This window comes from Marmota flaviventris, chromosome 14 (genome assembly GCF_047511675.1).
Source record: "Marmota flaviventris isolate mMarFla1 chromosome 14, mMarFla1.hap1, whole genome shotgun sequence".
NCBI classification, from domain to species: domain Eukaryota; kingdom Metazoa; phylum Chordata; class Mammalia; order Rodentia; family Sciuridae; genus Marmota; species Marmota flaviventris.
In genome coordinates, this window is record NC_092511.1 from 25,882,522 (window position 1) to 25,897,256 (window position 14,735).

General features: G+C 38.9%; 1 protein-coding gene across 7 annotated transcripts in view; it reads left to right on the top strand.

Annotated features, from left to right (window-relative positions):
• The window catches only part of Rasgrp3 (RAS guanyl releasing protein 3), a 111,159-nt gene that overhangs the window by 68,583 nt on the left and 27,841 nt on the right, over positions 1 to 14,735 (top strand). For all 7 annotated transcript variants that reach the window (XM_071601481.1, XM_071601486.1, XM_071601482.1 and 4 more), the window contains exons 3-10: positions 1,111 to 1,309; positions 2,296 to 2,398; positions 5,282 to 5,344; positions 5,869 to 6,000; positions 7,238 to 7,385; positions 8,875 to 9,048; positions 9,809 to 9,925; positions 10,843 to 11,118. In XM_071601481.1, the coding sequence (XP_071457582.1) occupies positions 1,240 to 1,309; positions 2,296 to 2,398; positions 5,282 to 5,344; positions 5,869 to 6,000; positions 7,238 to 7,385; positions 8,875 to 9,048; positions 9,809 to 9,925; positions 10,843 to 11,118 (1,083 nt within the window). In that variant the 5' untranslated portion in view covers positions 1,111 to 1,239. The remainder of the gene's footprint in view (positions 1 to 1,110; positions 1,310 to 2,295; positions 2,399 to 5,281; positions 5,345 to 5,868; positions 6,001 to 7,237; positions 7,386 to 8,874; positions 9,049 to 9,808; positions 9,926 to 10,842; positions 11,119 to 14,735) is intronic.

A 14,735-nucleotide genomic window follows, 5' to 3' on the forward strand; every position in this document is an offset into this window, starting at 1 on the left:
GTGATACCTTCTGCACAAAAATGTGGTTCTTAACAGACCGAATCGAAGGAAAACATTTTTACTCCAGAGTTCTATGCCTAGTGAACAGACTCACTCAAATCTCACTGTTCAGTGGTCCAACTGAACCAATACGCTCATGCATATGAACATTAATTGTCTTCTCTTCCTGAGATGGTGTGGAAGAGTGGTGGTCTTCACACTAGATTGGGAGCAAAATTATCATAGTTCATGATATCCACCCTGGGGGACCTCATAATACAGAAAAAGGGAACCCAGAAGTTTTATTTTATAATGGAATCCTGCTTCTAGGCCACAATGATTATGCGGTTTGGATAAATTTCCAAATCTCTGTGAACCCCACAAACTCATCTGCAAATTGGGAATAATAATTACTACCTCAGAGCATTGAAGTTCAAGTTTAATAATATACTTCAAACATTTGTTATAGTGCCTAATGCCAAATGTAGTAGTTCAATAAACAATTGTGAATATTTTTGCTATTACTACTAATAAGTTCTATTACTAAATTTAGGCAAACAGAATTTTTGTTTATAAATGTTGAAAATTTATATAATCACTGAGATTAACACTTATAAATATATTTCCAAATAAAAATGTATTTCCCTATATATGCTTTTAAGCCAAATAACATAATATACCTGATTGTTGTGTTACTTGAGAATATGAAGGGCTGGGGTTGTGGCTCAGTGGTAGAGTGCTTGCCTAGCATGCATGAGGCACTGGGTTTGATCCCCAGCACCACATAAAAAAAAACTAAATAAACAAAATAAGATATTGTGTCCATCTACAACTAAAAATATCTTAAACAAAAAAAAATATGAAGAAAGTGTAGGGTATTGTTTCAAAAACATTTCAGCTGTGAAGTGGAATGATCTTTAATAGGGAACATCTATGGTCTCAAAGCACCACACAAGCTAAGGAACAGTTTTGCAGGCATTTTGCCCTCCTGGTGATTGGCATAATCTCAACCATTTTGATACTTTTTGGGTAGAAAAATATACAGTTGATGGAAGTCATATATTTTTTCATGTGGGAAAAATAATGCTTTAGTGGGGACTGAACTCTAGTGCAATAATTTTCTCTTCTAAGGGTTTTCTTGAAGTACAACTAAGAACGGAGGTCACCACTAGGCACTGAGATCACTGATGGGCATGATTATGGACATGGTCCACCTGGTGCTGGAAATGTCTCCTAGTTTTTGACAAGAGCTAAATAACCATGGGGTCCAGCGGTCTTGGGAAAGCAGCAACATTAGATGAACTGCTGAGCACCTGCATAGAGATGTTTGGTAAGAGCCTCTTTTCCTTCTATCCTGTTTGTAGTTTGACACTTCTCTCAATTCAGGTGCAATCTCTGTACCTTGGTATTTAAGGCCTTTTGGATCCACTCCAATCTGTTTCTCCAGTTCCACTACCCTCCACATTTCTTTCTCTTTTCTGTGCAAAGCTCATACTCTAGCCAAACTGTCCACTTAATGTTTCTGGAACATTCCTTGCATCCCTTTCTATTTATGTGCCTTTATTCTATGCCTTTCCTTGAAATTCTGCTTCAAGGCTCACCTCGTGGTCACTGAGATGTCCATCATGCCATTTCTGACCATCCCTGTAAGAAATGCCCCTTGCTTCTTCCACTCTCCCATGCCCAGGGTAACTTTCTTATGGACATGTGATATACTGTTGGGATCCTTGCTTGGTGTGGGTCGCACAGTCTATTGCACTCTATTTTTACTCATCTTACATCTCTTACTAAATTATACACTTTAAAGTTATATGCTTTTTATGCTGTTTTTGTTGTATCCACCCAAGCATTGGATTTTAAATAAATGGACAAAAAAAATCACCCAAGAGTTTTTTTTTTTTTTTTTAATGGGTTACAATGTAAGAGTTGGAGTTAAGCCAGAGCAGAGATGCCAAAGTGCAGGATAATCAGTTAAATTTTAATTTCAGATAGACAACATTTTTAACATTTTTAATTTTTAAGTCCTAAAATCATGCCTGAAACATATTTATAGAGAAAAAAATTAATCCTTGTTTACCTTAAATTCAAATTTACCTGGGTGGCCTGTAGTTTTACTTACTAAATCTGTCAACTGTACTCAGACTAAGGATGAGACCCAGCCACCTTAATTTGCAAAGAAACACCAGCAAAAGTAAGTAGGAAAATATAATTTGGTCTGTGGGAAATTTTGACACTATTGTTTCTCTAGTGATATTAGAAAAAGAGAAGAGTAGCTCTGTTATTTCCTCACACCTTATTTTATTTTATTTTTTACAGATGACAATGGAGAGCTGAATAATAGTTATTTGCCAAGAATAGTTCTACTGATGCACCGATGGTATTTATCTTCCACTGAATTGGCAGAAAGACTTCTCTGCATATATCTTTTCAACTACTGTGTAATTTTTACAGTCATAAATCAAGCTCTGTATTTAGATAGAGTGTCTATCCAAAGCCTGTAAATTAAGGTGAATAAACAGTCTTCAGTCAGTTATCCAGCTGTTTGGAGAATATATAGATGTCTAGAAAAAACATCTGGAAGATGGACCAAATAGTTGACCATCCATCTGGATGTTTTGGCTCTACTTGAAAATAATCACTAAGATGTTAAATGAAACAGGAGCCACAGGCTGAGTGTTTCTAACTTGTCTTAAACATTTTGACTGTTAGTGCAATGAAAGGATATTCAGCACTGATTCAATACCTAATTTATTCTTTCTACAATGGGAAAATGGTGGGCATAGAGGACATAGCTGAGACATACAGAGATGCTAGCCGAAATAATGGGCTCTGGTTCAGGCCCAAACATCAACTTGGTTTTCACATCTTCCCTTCTGTCAAGACACAGTGAACATTCTAGCAGATTCATTGTAATGTGTCAGTTGATGATAATTTTGGATTTTCTTTCACATAAAAATAAAAATATCAAAATAGGGCTGGGATTTTGCTCAGTGGTAGAGAGTGCTTGCCTAGCATGCTGAAAGCCCTAGGTTGGATCCACAGCACTGAAAATCAAAAACAAAAACACAAAAATCCACATAGTTGGAAGTCCCATTCTGTAATGCAAGCTTTTAGCGGCCCACCACTTCTGTAGGTAATGCAGTCTTGAAACGTGATTGAAAACCAAATGACTGATAATGCAGAGTCTCACATTTAGGAGGAGGTTTTGTTCCCTGAGATCTAACGCTTATTAAATGGTTTATAATGCTGGTTCCTGCAGTCTCTCCTTCTTCAAGCCCAGAAGACCTTGCAGGTAGAAACCCTACTAGGCATGGGAAGTCTGAGGGGGAGAGGATCCTTTGAGTGTTATTAGGGGTTGCCAAGGCTGTGAGGGCCTAGTGGGGTGTCTTCTGCTCAGCTCAAGTCTCTCCGCCTTCTATTCATTCTCTACACCCTCCCACAACCTCAGAGCAGAAGGGGATATTAGAGAGGATAAGGAGACTTTACATGAACCATGGTCCTTGGAAGTGAGCAAGATCCTAATCTCCAATGGTCCAAGGGTTCCATGGGGCCCCTTGTTGAAGAGTAAGAAACAGGAAAGGATGAAGGGAATTGACTTCACCCAGGCCCACCCTCCTCATGATGCCAATATTGTCCAAAGAACATGCTCACAAAAAACATTTGTACCCTTAGTATGGCCACTACTATATAAAACTCAAATAAAAAAGGAGTAAGTAACTCAGGGGACTGAAGCAGGAGGATCACAAGTTCAAGGCCAGCCTGGGCAACTTAGTGAGACTTTGTCTCACAATGAGAAATAAAAGGGTTGGGGATGTAGCTCAGTGGAAGAGCACCCCTGAGTTCAATCCCCAGTACTAGGAAAAGAAAAAGGAGAAGGAGAAAAAAAAGAAAGATATTTTAGCTTATTAAAAATCTAATATGGGGAAATTCACATTGAATAAAAGTTGAATCACAGGCAGTGTTCAACATTTCTTTAAATTTTCCTTCCATTAGATTCCTTGCTACTCCATATCCATTGTGCCTTTCATACAATAGGAGCTTAATAAATATATTTTTTAAAAGAGTACCAAGTTTGGTGTGGTATACATGCTGTAATCCAGCGACTTGAGAGACCAATGCAGGAGGATTACAAGTTTGAGGCCAGCCTCAGAAGCTTAGCAAGAACCTGTCTCAAAATAAAAAATAAAGAAGGGCTTGGGGTAAAGCTCAGTGGTAGAGTGCCCCTGGGTTCAATCCCTAGTACTAAAAAAAAAAAAAAAAGAGTATCAATAAATAGACTTAAGAATAAATAACACAATTTGCATACTATCACACCTGAAAACTACATTTTCAAACATTAAAGAAAGTAGAATGCTTATGTAAGGCACTGAATCAAATAAAAAAATCTTTTTGTAAAGATAAAGCTTCTATGTACTACCAATTTTAATTATGTATACTGGCAGTGCATTTGTAATAATAGTTGGCAGTTATTAATTGGTAAATCCTTAGGCAGGTAAAAGTAATTTTAAAAGTGATTTCCCCTCCAGACCAAAAAATTATTCCCCAGAGCATTAACAAATCAAGTTTTAATTATTCAATGTTGAAGTGGTCACAGCCTGTTTCTTTCCTCATTTGAGTGTCTATATACAAGTTGAGTATCATTTATCCAAAATGCTTATGACAAGAATGCTTCACATTTTGGATTTTTACAATATTTGCATACACATAATGAGATGTCTTATGGATGGGACCCAAGTTAAAACTCAAAAAATTCATATATGCTTCATATACTCCTTATGCACATAACGTGAAAATAATTTTATGTGAAAATTTTAATAAACCTGCATTTTGACTGTGACCCATCACATAAGGTCAAGTGTGGCATTTTATGCTTGTAGCATTGTCAGTGCTCAAAAAGTTTCAGAATTTGGACCATTTTAGATTTCAAACTTTTGGATTAGGGATGCCCAACCTGTAACCCAAGTGTCCCCCTTCTTGTTATGTACTTTCATGTTTTGTTTTGTTTTGGGTACCAAGGATTAAACCTAGCGATACTTAACCACTGAGTCACATCCTCGACCCTTTTTTATATTTTATTTTGAGACAGGCAAGGTTCACTGAGTTGCTTAGGGCCTTGCTAAGTTGTTGAGGTGGCTTTGAATTTGTGATCCTCCTGCCTCAGCCTCCTGAGCTGCTGGGATTGCAGGTATATGCCACCACAGCCAGCTCTCCTTCTTGTTGTGAATTCATATCAACTGATGAAACGACTGTAGGTGTATGCAAAGAAATCAAGGTGCGAGGACTTTTTCTTTAACTAGCTTACGTATCGTCATGCCAGTGGAGAAAGCTGCGACGAGTTTCGATTAAAGATCTGCTACTTCATGAGGTAAAGATACTTACAAATTTAATTTCTTGTAATTGTTAACAATTTCCTTTTCTCTAAGCAGTAGAGACCCAGGTTGACAATAGAATGTACTCAGGTCTCCCTTGGACTGACATTGTTAGAATTGGCCTTTCTCTGTTCTGGGGGATAGAAATGACTTCGTGGACTAGTGCTTAGATAATAGTAAATATAGTTAGGAAATAAAACAAGTCTTGGAGCGAATGCAATTCTTTCTACTCACTCAGGCACACATATTTCATTCCCACCTGCTTGCTGTGAAGCAGGGGAAGGGTTTCCCTTCAGTTGTGGTTTCATAGTTGGAAAAAGGCTCAGGGTTAGCATGGAAGACCTTGGTTCTTCATTGAAGGAGGGTTCAGAAAGACTCAGCCTGATGACTGGGGAAAGAAGATGGCTAAGTGGGAGTATGGTCCTGGATTCTGTTGGAAGCAAAGGAAAATGGTACAATAACTTCCATAGAGGCCCAATTTGAAAGCATCTAGCTAGAAACATAATTTTATGCCTTTCAGGTACTGGATTCTGAAGTTTCCTGCAGAGTTTAATTTGGATCTTGGTTTGATTCGTATGACTGAAGAGTTCCGAGAAGTAGCCAGTCAACTAGGATATGAAAAACACATCAGCCTCATCGATATATCCAGCATGTAAGAACAGCTGGAGCATCTTTCACCCTTGATAAATCCACCGCTTTGGGGAGGGAGTAGTGATCAAGTCCACTTGACCTGAATCCATATGGTCCCAGAATTAAGGTTTGCTTCTGTGAGGACAGCCTTACTGTGGTGAACACAGATGTACTGGACACAACTCATTTCTCTAAGTTGAAACTTATTTGTAAAATGGGGTAGTGTCTTTTCTTGTGGGATTATTATAAGCAGCCAAAAAGTAGATGAGATAGTGTGTGAAAGCATTTGGCACAAGATAGATGTTCAGTACTTAGTTACTGTATCTGAATCTAGTAAATGTCTTTGGTGTCCTGGCTATTCAAAAGTGCCCCCTTCAGATCAGCAGTATCAGTATTGCCTGGGAGCTTATGAGAAACACAGAATCTTGGGCCCCGTCCTAAAACTGCTGAATTGGAATCTGCTAAGATCCCCAGTGACTCATACGCACATTCAAATTGGAGAAGCTCTATACCACACTGATTCTGAGGTTGGCCTGAGGTTATATCAATGTCGATCATAGTTGTGCCGTGAACTGTTTGGGTCAATTATTAGGAACTTGCTGCTAACTAGGCTTGTTTCATATTGACCAGCTAACTTTGCCCAGGGAAAGCTAGTTGATGATTCCTAAGTATCTTGCAAATGCATGCTACTGTGTCTTAGGCATTCAGACTATATTCTCCGTTACCTGAAATATTCCTTAAAGAGAGATCCACAGTGAATGATCCAGGAATCACGAGGGATATTTGTTTAAAATACATATTAATCAGGCTCATTCCTAGTAAATTAGACTCTCTGGCAGTGAGGTCCAGGCCTCTATCTTTGTAACAAGTTTTTCAGATAATTTATATTATACCAAAATGTGAGAACCCATAGCTCCTGGTAGTTTCCATGTGTCTTGAATCACCATCTATCTATATGCTGATAAAGTTCCAAATGTATAGACCTCTCTTTTATGACTCAGATTTTGCTTGGTCACAAGGAAAACCGAGTAAGAGATTCTGGATGGATCAGTGCAAACTTAGGCTGTCTGGAAAAACAACTCAAAGTTTATGTTCTATTGGCAAGGGGTCAGTGGTTTTCTCTTTAAATACGAGGGACAGGGCGTATATTTTGCATAAGCTCCTGGACGCAGGCCAAGAGTTACAGTCAGTAGGTTAATAACTTCCATTGAGTGAAGCAGGTTTTCAGCACATTGACCAGTCTCGCTCTTCTTTTGTAGTCCTTCCTATGACTGGATGAGAAGAGTCACACAGAGGAAAAAAGTATCCAAGAAGGGAAAAGCCTGTCTGCTGTTTGACCATCTGGAGCCCGTTGAATTGGCCGAGCACCTCACTTTTCTGGAGCATAAATCTTTTAGAAGGATCTCAGTAAGGAACTTGACATTTATTCTTCCAAGGATAATAACCACCATGCCAACTTTCCCAAGAGCTGAATTTTCATATTCTAAAGTGTTGGCAGCTTCTGTCACTGTGCTGTGCTGGAAAAGTGCCCTTAATTCACAGGAACAATCCCTTTTAGCCGAAGATAAATATTATCCTGTCTTTATTTTATGGCTCAGGAGCTGTATTTCTGTCGCTATTTTCAATGTCTCCTTTCACAGGATTAAAGTGTGATTTTTCTAAATACTGTGGAGATTTAACCATTTGAGGTCTATTTAGCGCCACTGACTTCTCTCAAGTATTTGCATTTTGTTAGGATTGTCATTTTTGGGGGGTGGGGAATATTTAAGTTGGGATTTTTATGAATGCCCAATTAAGGGTATAGAGTAAAAATAGGATTTGTAGGTTTTGAAGAGAATCTCAATATCAACCTGCTTCTTTCCCAGAGTTGGAGATTCTTAATTACACTTTTCTTTCCTATGCATCTTGTTAGGGCTTCCTTTCTCCTCTTTTCTTCCTCCTTTCTTTCTGTGGTCTCTTATTCTCTGCCTTCTCCATGTAGTCTCTGATAATATTTCCACACTGGTTCACAATCAGCCAGGTGCTTTGCTGATATACCATCAGATTCTGGAGAAGCCACCCCTCCTCCTTTTCCAAGGACCTAGGGAGTGAATTACATTATTTCTTGCAAGAAGACCATCTTGATTGTAAACATCAATTTCCAAAAGACTGATTTTTTTTTTCACCAAGTAATCCAGAGAGAAATATGATTCCCCACAGGCAGGCCATGGGAGGAGATTCTTTGCACTGTTTTTATGGTAGAAGGCTCATACATATTTGATGACATCCATGCTAACCTTCTGGGTATTTGTCTATTTTGCTAAAAAGCTGCCTTATTTCAATTGATATGTTTTCTTTTTCTCTCACTTTTTCTTGAAACAACTTTACAAAGTGATTCTGATATATTTATGGCCATTTCCTGTTCTTTTCTGTATACCATTGGATCTTAAATTTGCTTGATCATTGGACTTATTGGTAGTGTGTTAAAAAATGGAGATTTCTTCATTTCTTTCTACAGAGATACTGATCATTTATGTCTTGGGTGTTCCCAGGAACCAGTCTATTGGCAAATGACCCAGGTTAGATATTATGATTTAGTAAATAGGGACTTTCTGGAATATGATTTTGACTCATGTCCCTTTCTTTGCCCTACCCCACAAGCATGTGATATGTAGTAATGTGTTTGTGTGTGTATGGGAATGGGGTTTGAAATGCAGCAAAATAACCTGTTAAAGGTACAGATATATTCAAACTTATAGGAAGCCATTCTAAATGTGAAATGAAAGAAACCATTATGTTGTTATGGAAAAAATATCTTAAACCTTCTATGCAATATTCTAATTTTCAATTTTACAAAAGCTTTTTTATACTTCAAAATTTTAGTACTTCAAAATCTCCAAATCTTCCTTTATTATAGTTCACTGATTACCAAAGTTATGTCATCCATGGCTGCCTGGAGAATAATCCAACCTTGGAGAGATCTATTGCTTTATTTAATGGAATATCTAAGTGGGTCCAGTTGATGGTTCTTAGCAAACCAACCCCCCAGCAAAGAGCAGAAGTCATCACAAAGTTTATCAATGTTGCAAAGGTATGTCCAATAATCCTGTTGGAGTACTTAGATTCTAGACAATTGTTTACTCTATTGAGAAAGTCATTGAGGAAATTCAGTGTTCATATTATAAGGACATTGAACAATTAAGCTACTCAGAGATATCTGATGGAAGAAAGCATACTTCTCTCATGTAAGAATATTTTTTTTTTTAAAAGCAATACTGGGTTGGGGCTGTGTCTCAGAAGTAGAGCACTCGCTTGACACATGCGTGAAGCACTGGGTTTGATCCTCAGCACCACATAAAAATAAAATGAAGGTATTGTGTCCACCTACAATTTTATTTTTTTAAAAAAGCAATACTAGTTGGGCACAGTGGCACACACCTGCAATCCCACTCAGAAGACTGAGGCAGGAGGATCAAAAGTTTGAAGTCAGACTGGGCAACTTAGTGAGAATCCACTTCAAAATGGAAATTAAAAAGGGTTGGGTATATAGCTCAGTGGTAGAGCTCCCCAGGGTTCAATCCCCAGTACGAAAGAAAAAAACAAAACAAAAAGCAATACTTAGAAGCAATTTATGAAGCTGTTTTTTTTTTTTTGGTGTGTGTGTGTGTGTGTGTGAAATGATTGACATTTTTCTAAAGGATTCTATTTGAGTTTTGTTTTAAATAGATGTTATTATTTCCTAGGTTTTTATTGTTAAAATTGTGCATGCACTCACCAGTAGTTCAGAAAGTTCAGAATAATTTAAAAATCCTTACAAAAGTATTGATGATTGATTTTTTTTTTAATTGCAGAAGCTTCTTCAGCTCAAAAACTTCAACACTCTGATGGCGGTGGTGGGAGGTCTCAGTCATAGTTCCATTTCACGCCTCAAAGAGACCCATTCTCATCTCTCTTCGGAAGTTACAAAGGTATGGTGAACCAATCACAAACCAGAGGAAGGAATTATTATGACGTTAAATCAGAACCCGTTATTGGTCCTGGGGGTAGAAACAGTTCTGTGTTGAAGCACATGGACTGCTTTGGGAAAGAGAAGTCTGATCAAAATTGGGATCTATTAGGAAGGTCTGGTTGCTGTTAAGCAACTGACAATGAGTTATTCATATAAACAAGAGGAAGCAAGCCACAGAAGTACCACTGTTTGACCTCAAACTCTATACTTATTCCAAGCATAATGGAACTACTTGTATGTTTTATTGTCTTTTAGCTTTGTACTAAATTTTGAATAAAAAAAAGAAATTTTAAATGTTTTAAACAATAAGAATTTGATAGACTCATAGAAGCTTTAAATTATCAGCTTGATTTTGAAAGTTATTTATTTGAACTCTTTTCCTTACAAAAAAGGAAACTAAGACATCCCACCCCCCCAAAAAAGTGAAGTGACTTGTTTGAGATCACCTTTCTATTTAGTGCAGAGTCTGAAACCACAGCTGTCTTACATTGTAGTGTGACTCTTCCTGCCCCACACTGTCCCAGATTAACCATCAAGTTACCTGGAATGTAACTTTCTTGGAACAACTAGGAAATTTTTTAATATGCTGCAAGCTTGAATATTTGGACTGTAATATCACAAATCACAAGATACTAAGTATACTTGATGCCGTTTAATTTCCCACCATCCCAAGTCGGTAGGCAGACATACAAGCTATTGGAATACCTGTCCAATTCATGCAGGCTTAGGACGTTTTTCTAGCTTTCTTTTTCCTGGTTAATATTTCCCTGTATCAATATTGGTGCAACTGAGGAATTTCCCAGCCACCATTGCAGGGCCTGGAGGTGGGCAGAAGAGGAGGATGTTTGACAATTCTGCTTTTCCATCTGTTTTCAGAACTGGAATGAAATGACAGAGTTGGTCTCCTCCAACGGCAATTACTGCAATTACCGCAAGGCCTTTGCAGACTGTGATGGCTTCAAAATCCCCATCCTTGGAGTACACTTGAAAGACTTGATAGCGGTCCATGTCATTTTCCCAGACTGGATGGAGGAGAACAAAGTGAATATTGTGAAAATGCACCAGCTGTCCGTTACCCTGAGTGAACTGGTCTCCCTGCAGAATGCCTCTCACCACTTAGAACCCAACATGGATTTGATCAACTTGCTCACCGTGAGTGCCCGGGTTGGGAGGTGGTTGAGTTTGTGCTAAATAACCCTTCTGCCCTTCACTTTCCAGGGAACATAGGAAGATGTTTGCTAGAAATCCATTTTGGAGGAAAATTGATTTGGGGGTTAATAGATGAGAAAAAATATCAAAGGATGAGGAAAAAGGAACCCCATACGCACAACTTGAGTCTATAATCTTGGGGCAAATAAACTTCCTTTGTCAGGAGGGGCTCAGTCCCTTCCCATATGAAAATAGGAGTTCCTAGAGAGCTCCCTCCAGAGGCGTCTCAGCCCCTCACTCTCCTTGGGCATACTTGTTCACTATCCACTTCCATCTGTGCATCCTCAAATCCTCAGCTTCTCCTTACTGGCTGCACTGCTTAGTTGGAGCCTGAGTTGCAAAATCCTCCTCTGTGATCCCAGACCCTCCCTTATTCACCATCCCCAAACTGCCAGGATGTGGTCCCCAGCCTGGCTTTTGAGGCCTTTTAGGGCCGGTGACCATGAGTGCAACCTGTGCATCGTCACCCTCTCCCCCACACACCAGCCTTTGAGAAACATTGAACTCATACTTTCTATCATGAAATGCCACCTTCTGCTTCTTGTGCATTCTTGGGAAATCTTTTCCCTCTCCAGCCACATGACGAGTTCAACTTCAAACCTCCATCTTTCTAGATTATTCTCTGCTTCCCTCCAAAGCAGTGAGGCATCCGTCACATGTATTGCTTTTGCACTTTTACATTCTCCTTATCTATGGAAGGTATTGCTTTGCATTATATTTTTTTCTGTTTACATATCTTATGTCACATCCCCAGCACCTTTCATAGTACCTGGAGCATTTAGAAACTCAATCAATGAAGTAAATGCCTCAGGAGTAATGAGAGCAGACAAAAGGAGTTCATCTACCATTCATGTCTTTTGGCAGTTGTGGCATGCTTATTTAGCTGGTCCCAGCTCCTGGAAATTTTGGATACAATCAATGTGTACAAAAGAACATTTTCCATTGGCTCTTCTTTGTGGGGAGGAGAAGCATAACAAAATTCTCTTACCTTTGCTTTAAAAAGTGGAGGTGCAACTTCCCTGTTTGGGCTTATCACACTATAGCATTCAAAATTTAGCTGCAATACTGAATTAAACGTATTCCTTTTATGGCTGTGGAAAATGAAACCAATAACTCCTCTCATGCTTTGACAACCTAAATCCCTGAGTTCTGCTGCATTGGAAAGGAATGTAGTTCCTACACTTCTCGCAAAGTGTTCCTAGAGCATGTAATTGTTTACAGGCTCCTGATTGTAGGTGATAATGTTAGTTGCACCCTTGCCAGCACAGAGAAACACCAATCTATTGGGGCTGAGTTTGTGTGATAAATAATAAACCCGTGGTCATTCTCTACTGGGGAGAAAGAACCCGACCCACAATAATCCAAGCACCTGCATTTATTAATCATTTGCCATGTAAATCTGTTTCCACGAATGAGTGACCAGAGTTTCAGCCCCAACCAGACTGCAAACCCACAGGCACAGGTGATGTCTGAAGACCAGACCCAGTGTGTGGCTTCAGTTTCAAGTGTGTGTCCAAGCTGTATCCCTGATGTCGAGTGTAACTTCATAGAGCAAGTGCCTGCACTTGGGCATCCCAATCAAAGGCTGTGAGAGTAGGAAAGTTCATTTGAGTTATAAATACATCAAGCAACAAAATTTAACAAAACAAACAGATATTTAGAAAAATATTGAAGACTTTTGAATGAAATTTCAGTGGCAAAAATTGGAAAACCTGAATTCCAGAAATAAAAACTACAAAGTAATTCCTTTTGGGGAAAACAGCAAAAAAATAAAAGGTTCCAGAGCCTCACCTCCCACCCTTAGGGGCACTGAAGGAAGGTTTAGAAGCCACTAAGCGCCACTTTTATTAAGATGCAGTGTTGCATAGTATATGTGCCTGCAAAATCCCAGATGGGAGGTCTTGCTTTTGCTCCTGCCTCTGCAGTTACTTAGCTTTGCTCCTTGCTAACTGGCCCTGACTTTGGCTTTTTCATAAGGATTTTATGCTCATTTGTGAGGTCTCTTCTGGTTCTAAATTTCTCAATGTAAGGAACAGTGGAGGCCTGAAAATAAGGAACACTTTCTGCTATACTGGCCCCGTGGCTCCCCAGGATTCCACAGTCCTACATACAAGTGGTGGAGAATCAAACCAGTTTCTGCTGAAAGCCAGGATCCTTCCCCTCTGCCCCCCCAAAAGGAGAAAGTTCAATGCACAGGAACAGATGCTCAGCCTTTTTCACCCCTGAGAAGTCAAGTTCCTCAAATGAGGACCAAGAGATTCATCATGTATTCCCTAGAGCCCGATGGCCATTTTATAAAACAACATATATATACGCAGATTAGAGCCAGATCAGATTAGAATCAGTCACTGCAGCTTGTTAGGTGCACGTGAGCACGTTTCTAGCACAACAGAAAGGGCTGATGAATTTTCCACCAAGACTCCAACTCAAGTTTCTGTCTGAAGTGATTTTGCCTAAGCATGGCCTCAGGGGAGGGAACCAATATATGATCGAAAATCCTGGAGGATATAGAAAATGAGAACTCTCAGGTTAATCAGCAATTAATTGTTAAATGCCTCCTCTGAACAGTCATCCATCAATGGGTTGGGCTTTCTGTAATAACTGATTTTGACATATATTTCCATGGTAAAATTTTTTTCTTTTTTTTATTTGTTTTAATTAGTTACACATGACAGTACAATGATCTTGACATATCATACATTTGATCCATGGTAAATTTTTACAAGCACCCTGTGATGCAAATGGCAGGGCAGTAAGTGTACTGCCAATCCCACCACCCTTCCTTTCTTATAAATGAAGAAACAGATTCATAAAAGGCTTACAATGGCAAACTTCTGCATCCTAGCTTTGCCTCAGGTGGACATGTGTTCTCTGATGTGGGCATATGGCAACATCTAATTTTCCTTATTTCATATCTGTAAAAAGCTACCTAGTACCTTTCTCTGTCTGTCTTCATGAATGTATAATAAAAGAGTTAGAAAAAATGTATGAGGGCAGGAATTATATCATTTTTTTATCATTGTGTCCGTGGCCCCTTAAATAGCATGGAGTATGTGAAGAAGGAGAACCATATCCCTGAACCATTGGGATTTGGAGATTTCCTGCTCTCAGGGGAGATCTAGAGAAGATGCTTCCCCTTGGGATCCTGATTGATGTGATCAGGAGCTTTGAAAACCAATGCTTCTGTTTCATAATTTATGAAACAGCCTAATTCTTTTCATAGTATTTTTAGCCATATCAGTTACTTTTACCCTTCTGGGTACATGCAAATAACTGGAAAGCCCCAATATTTTTACAGTCTCATTTGAAAAAAAAAAAGAGCTGTAAAAATAATGAGTGGGGCTGGGGTTGTGGCTCAGTGGCAGAGCACTTGCCTCGCATATGTGAGGCACTGGGTTCGATCCTCAGCACCACATAAAAATAAATAAGCAAAATAAAGATATTGTGTCCATGTATAACTAAGAAAAATTTTTAAAAAAATAATGAGTGGAGGTAGTTTGATAACCCAGTTTATTCTCGTGTACAATAAACATTCAAGCCAGTGTAGAGCTTAACATTAA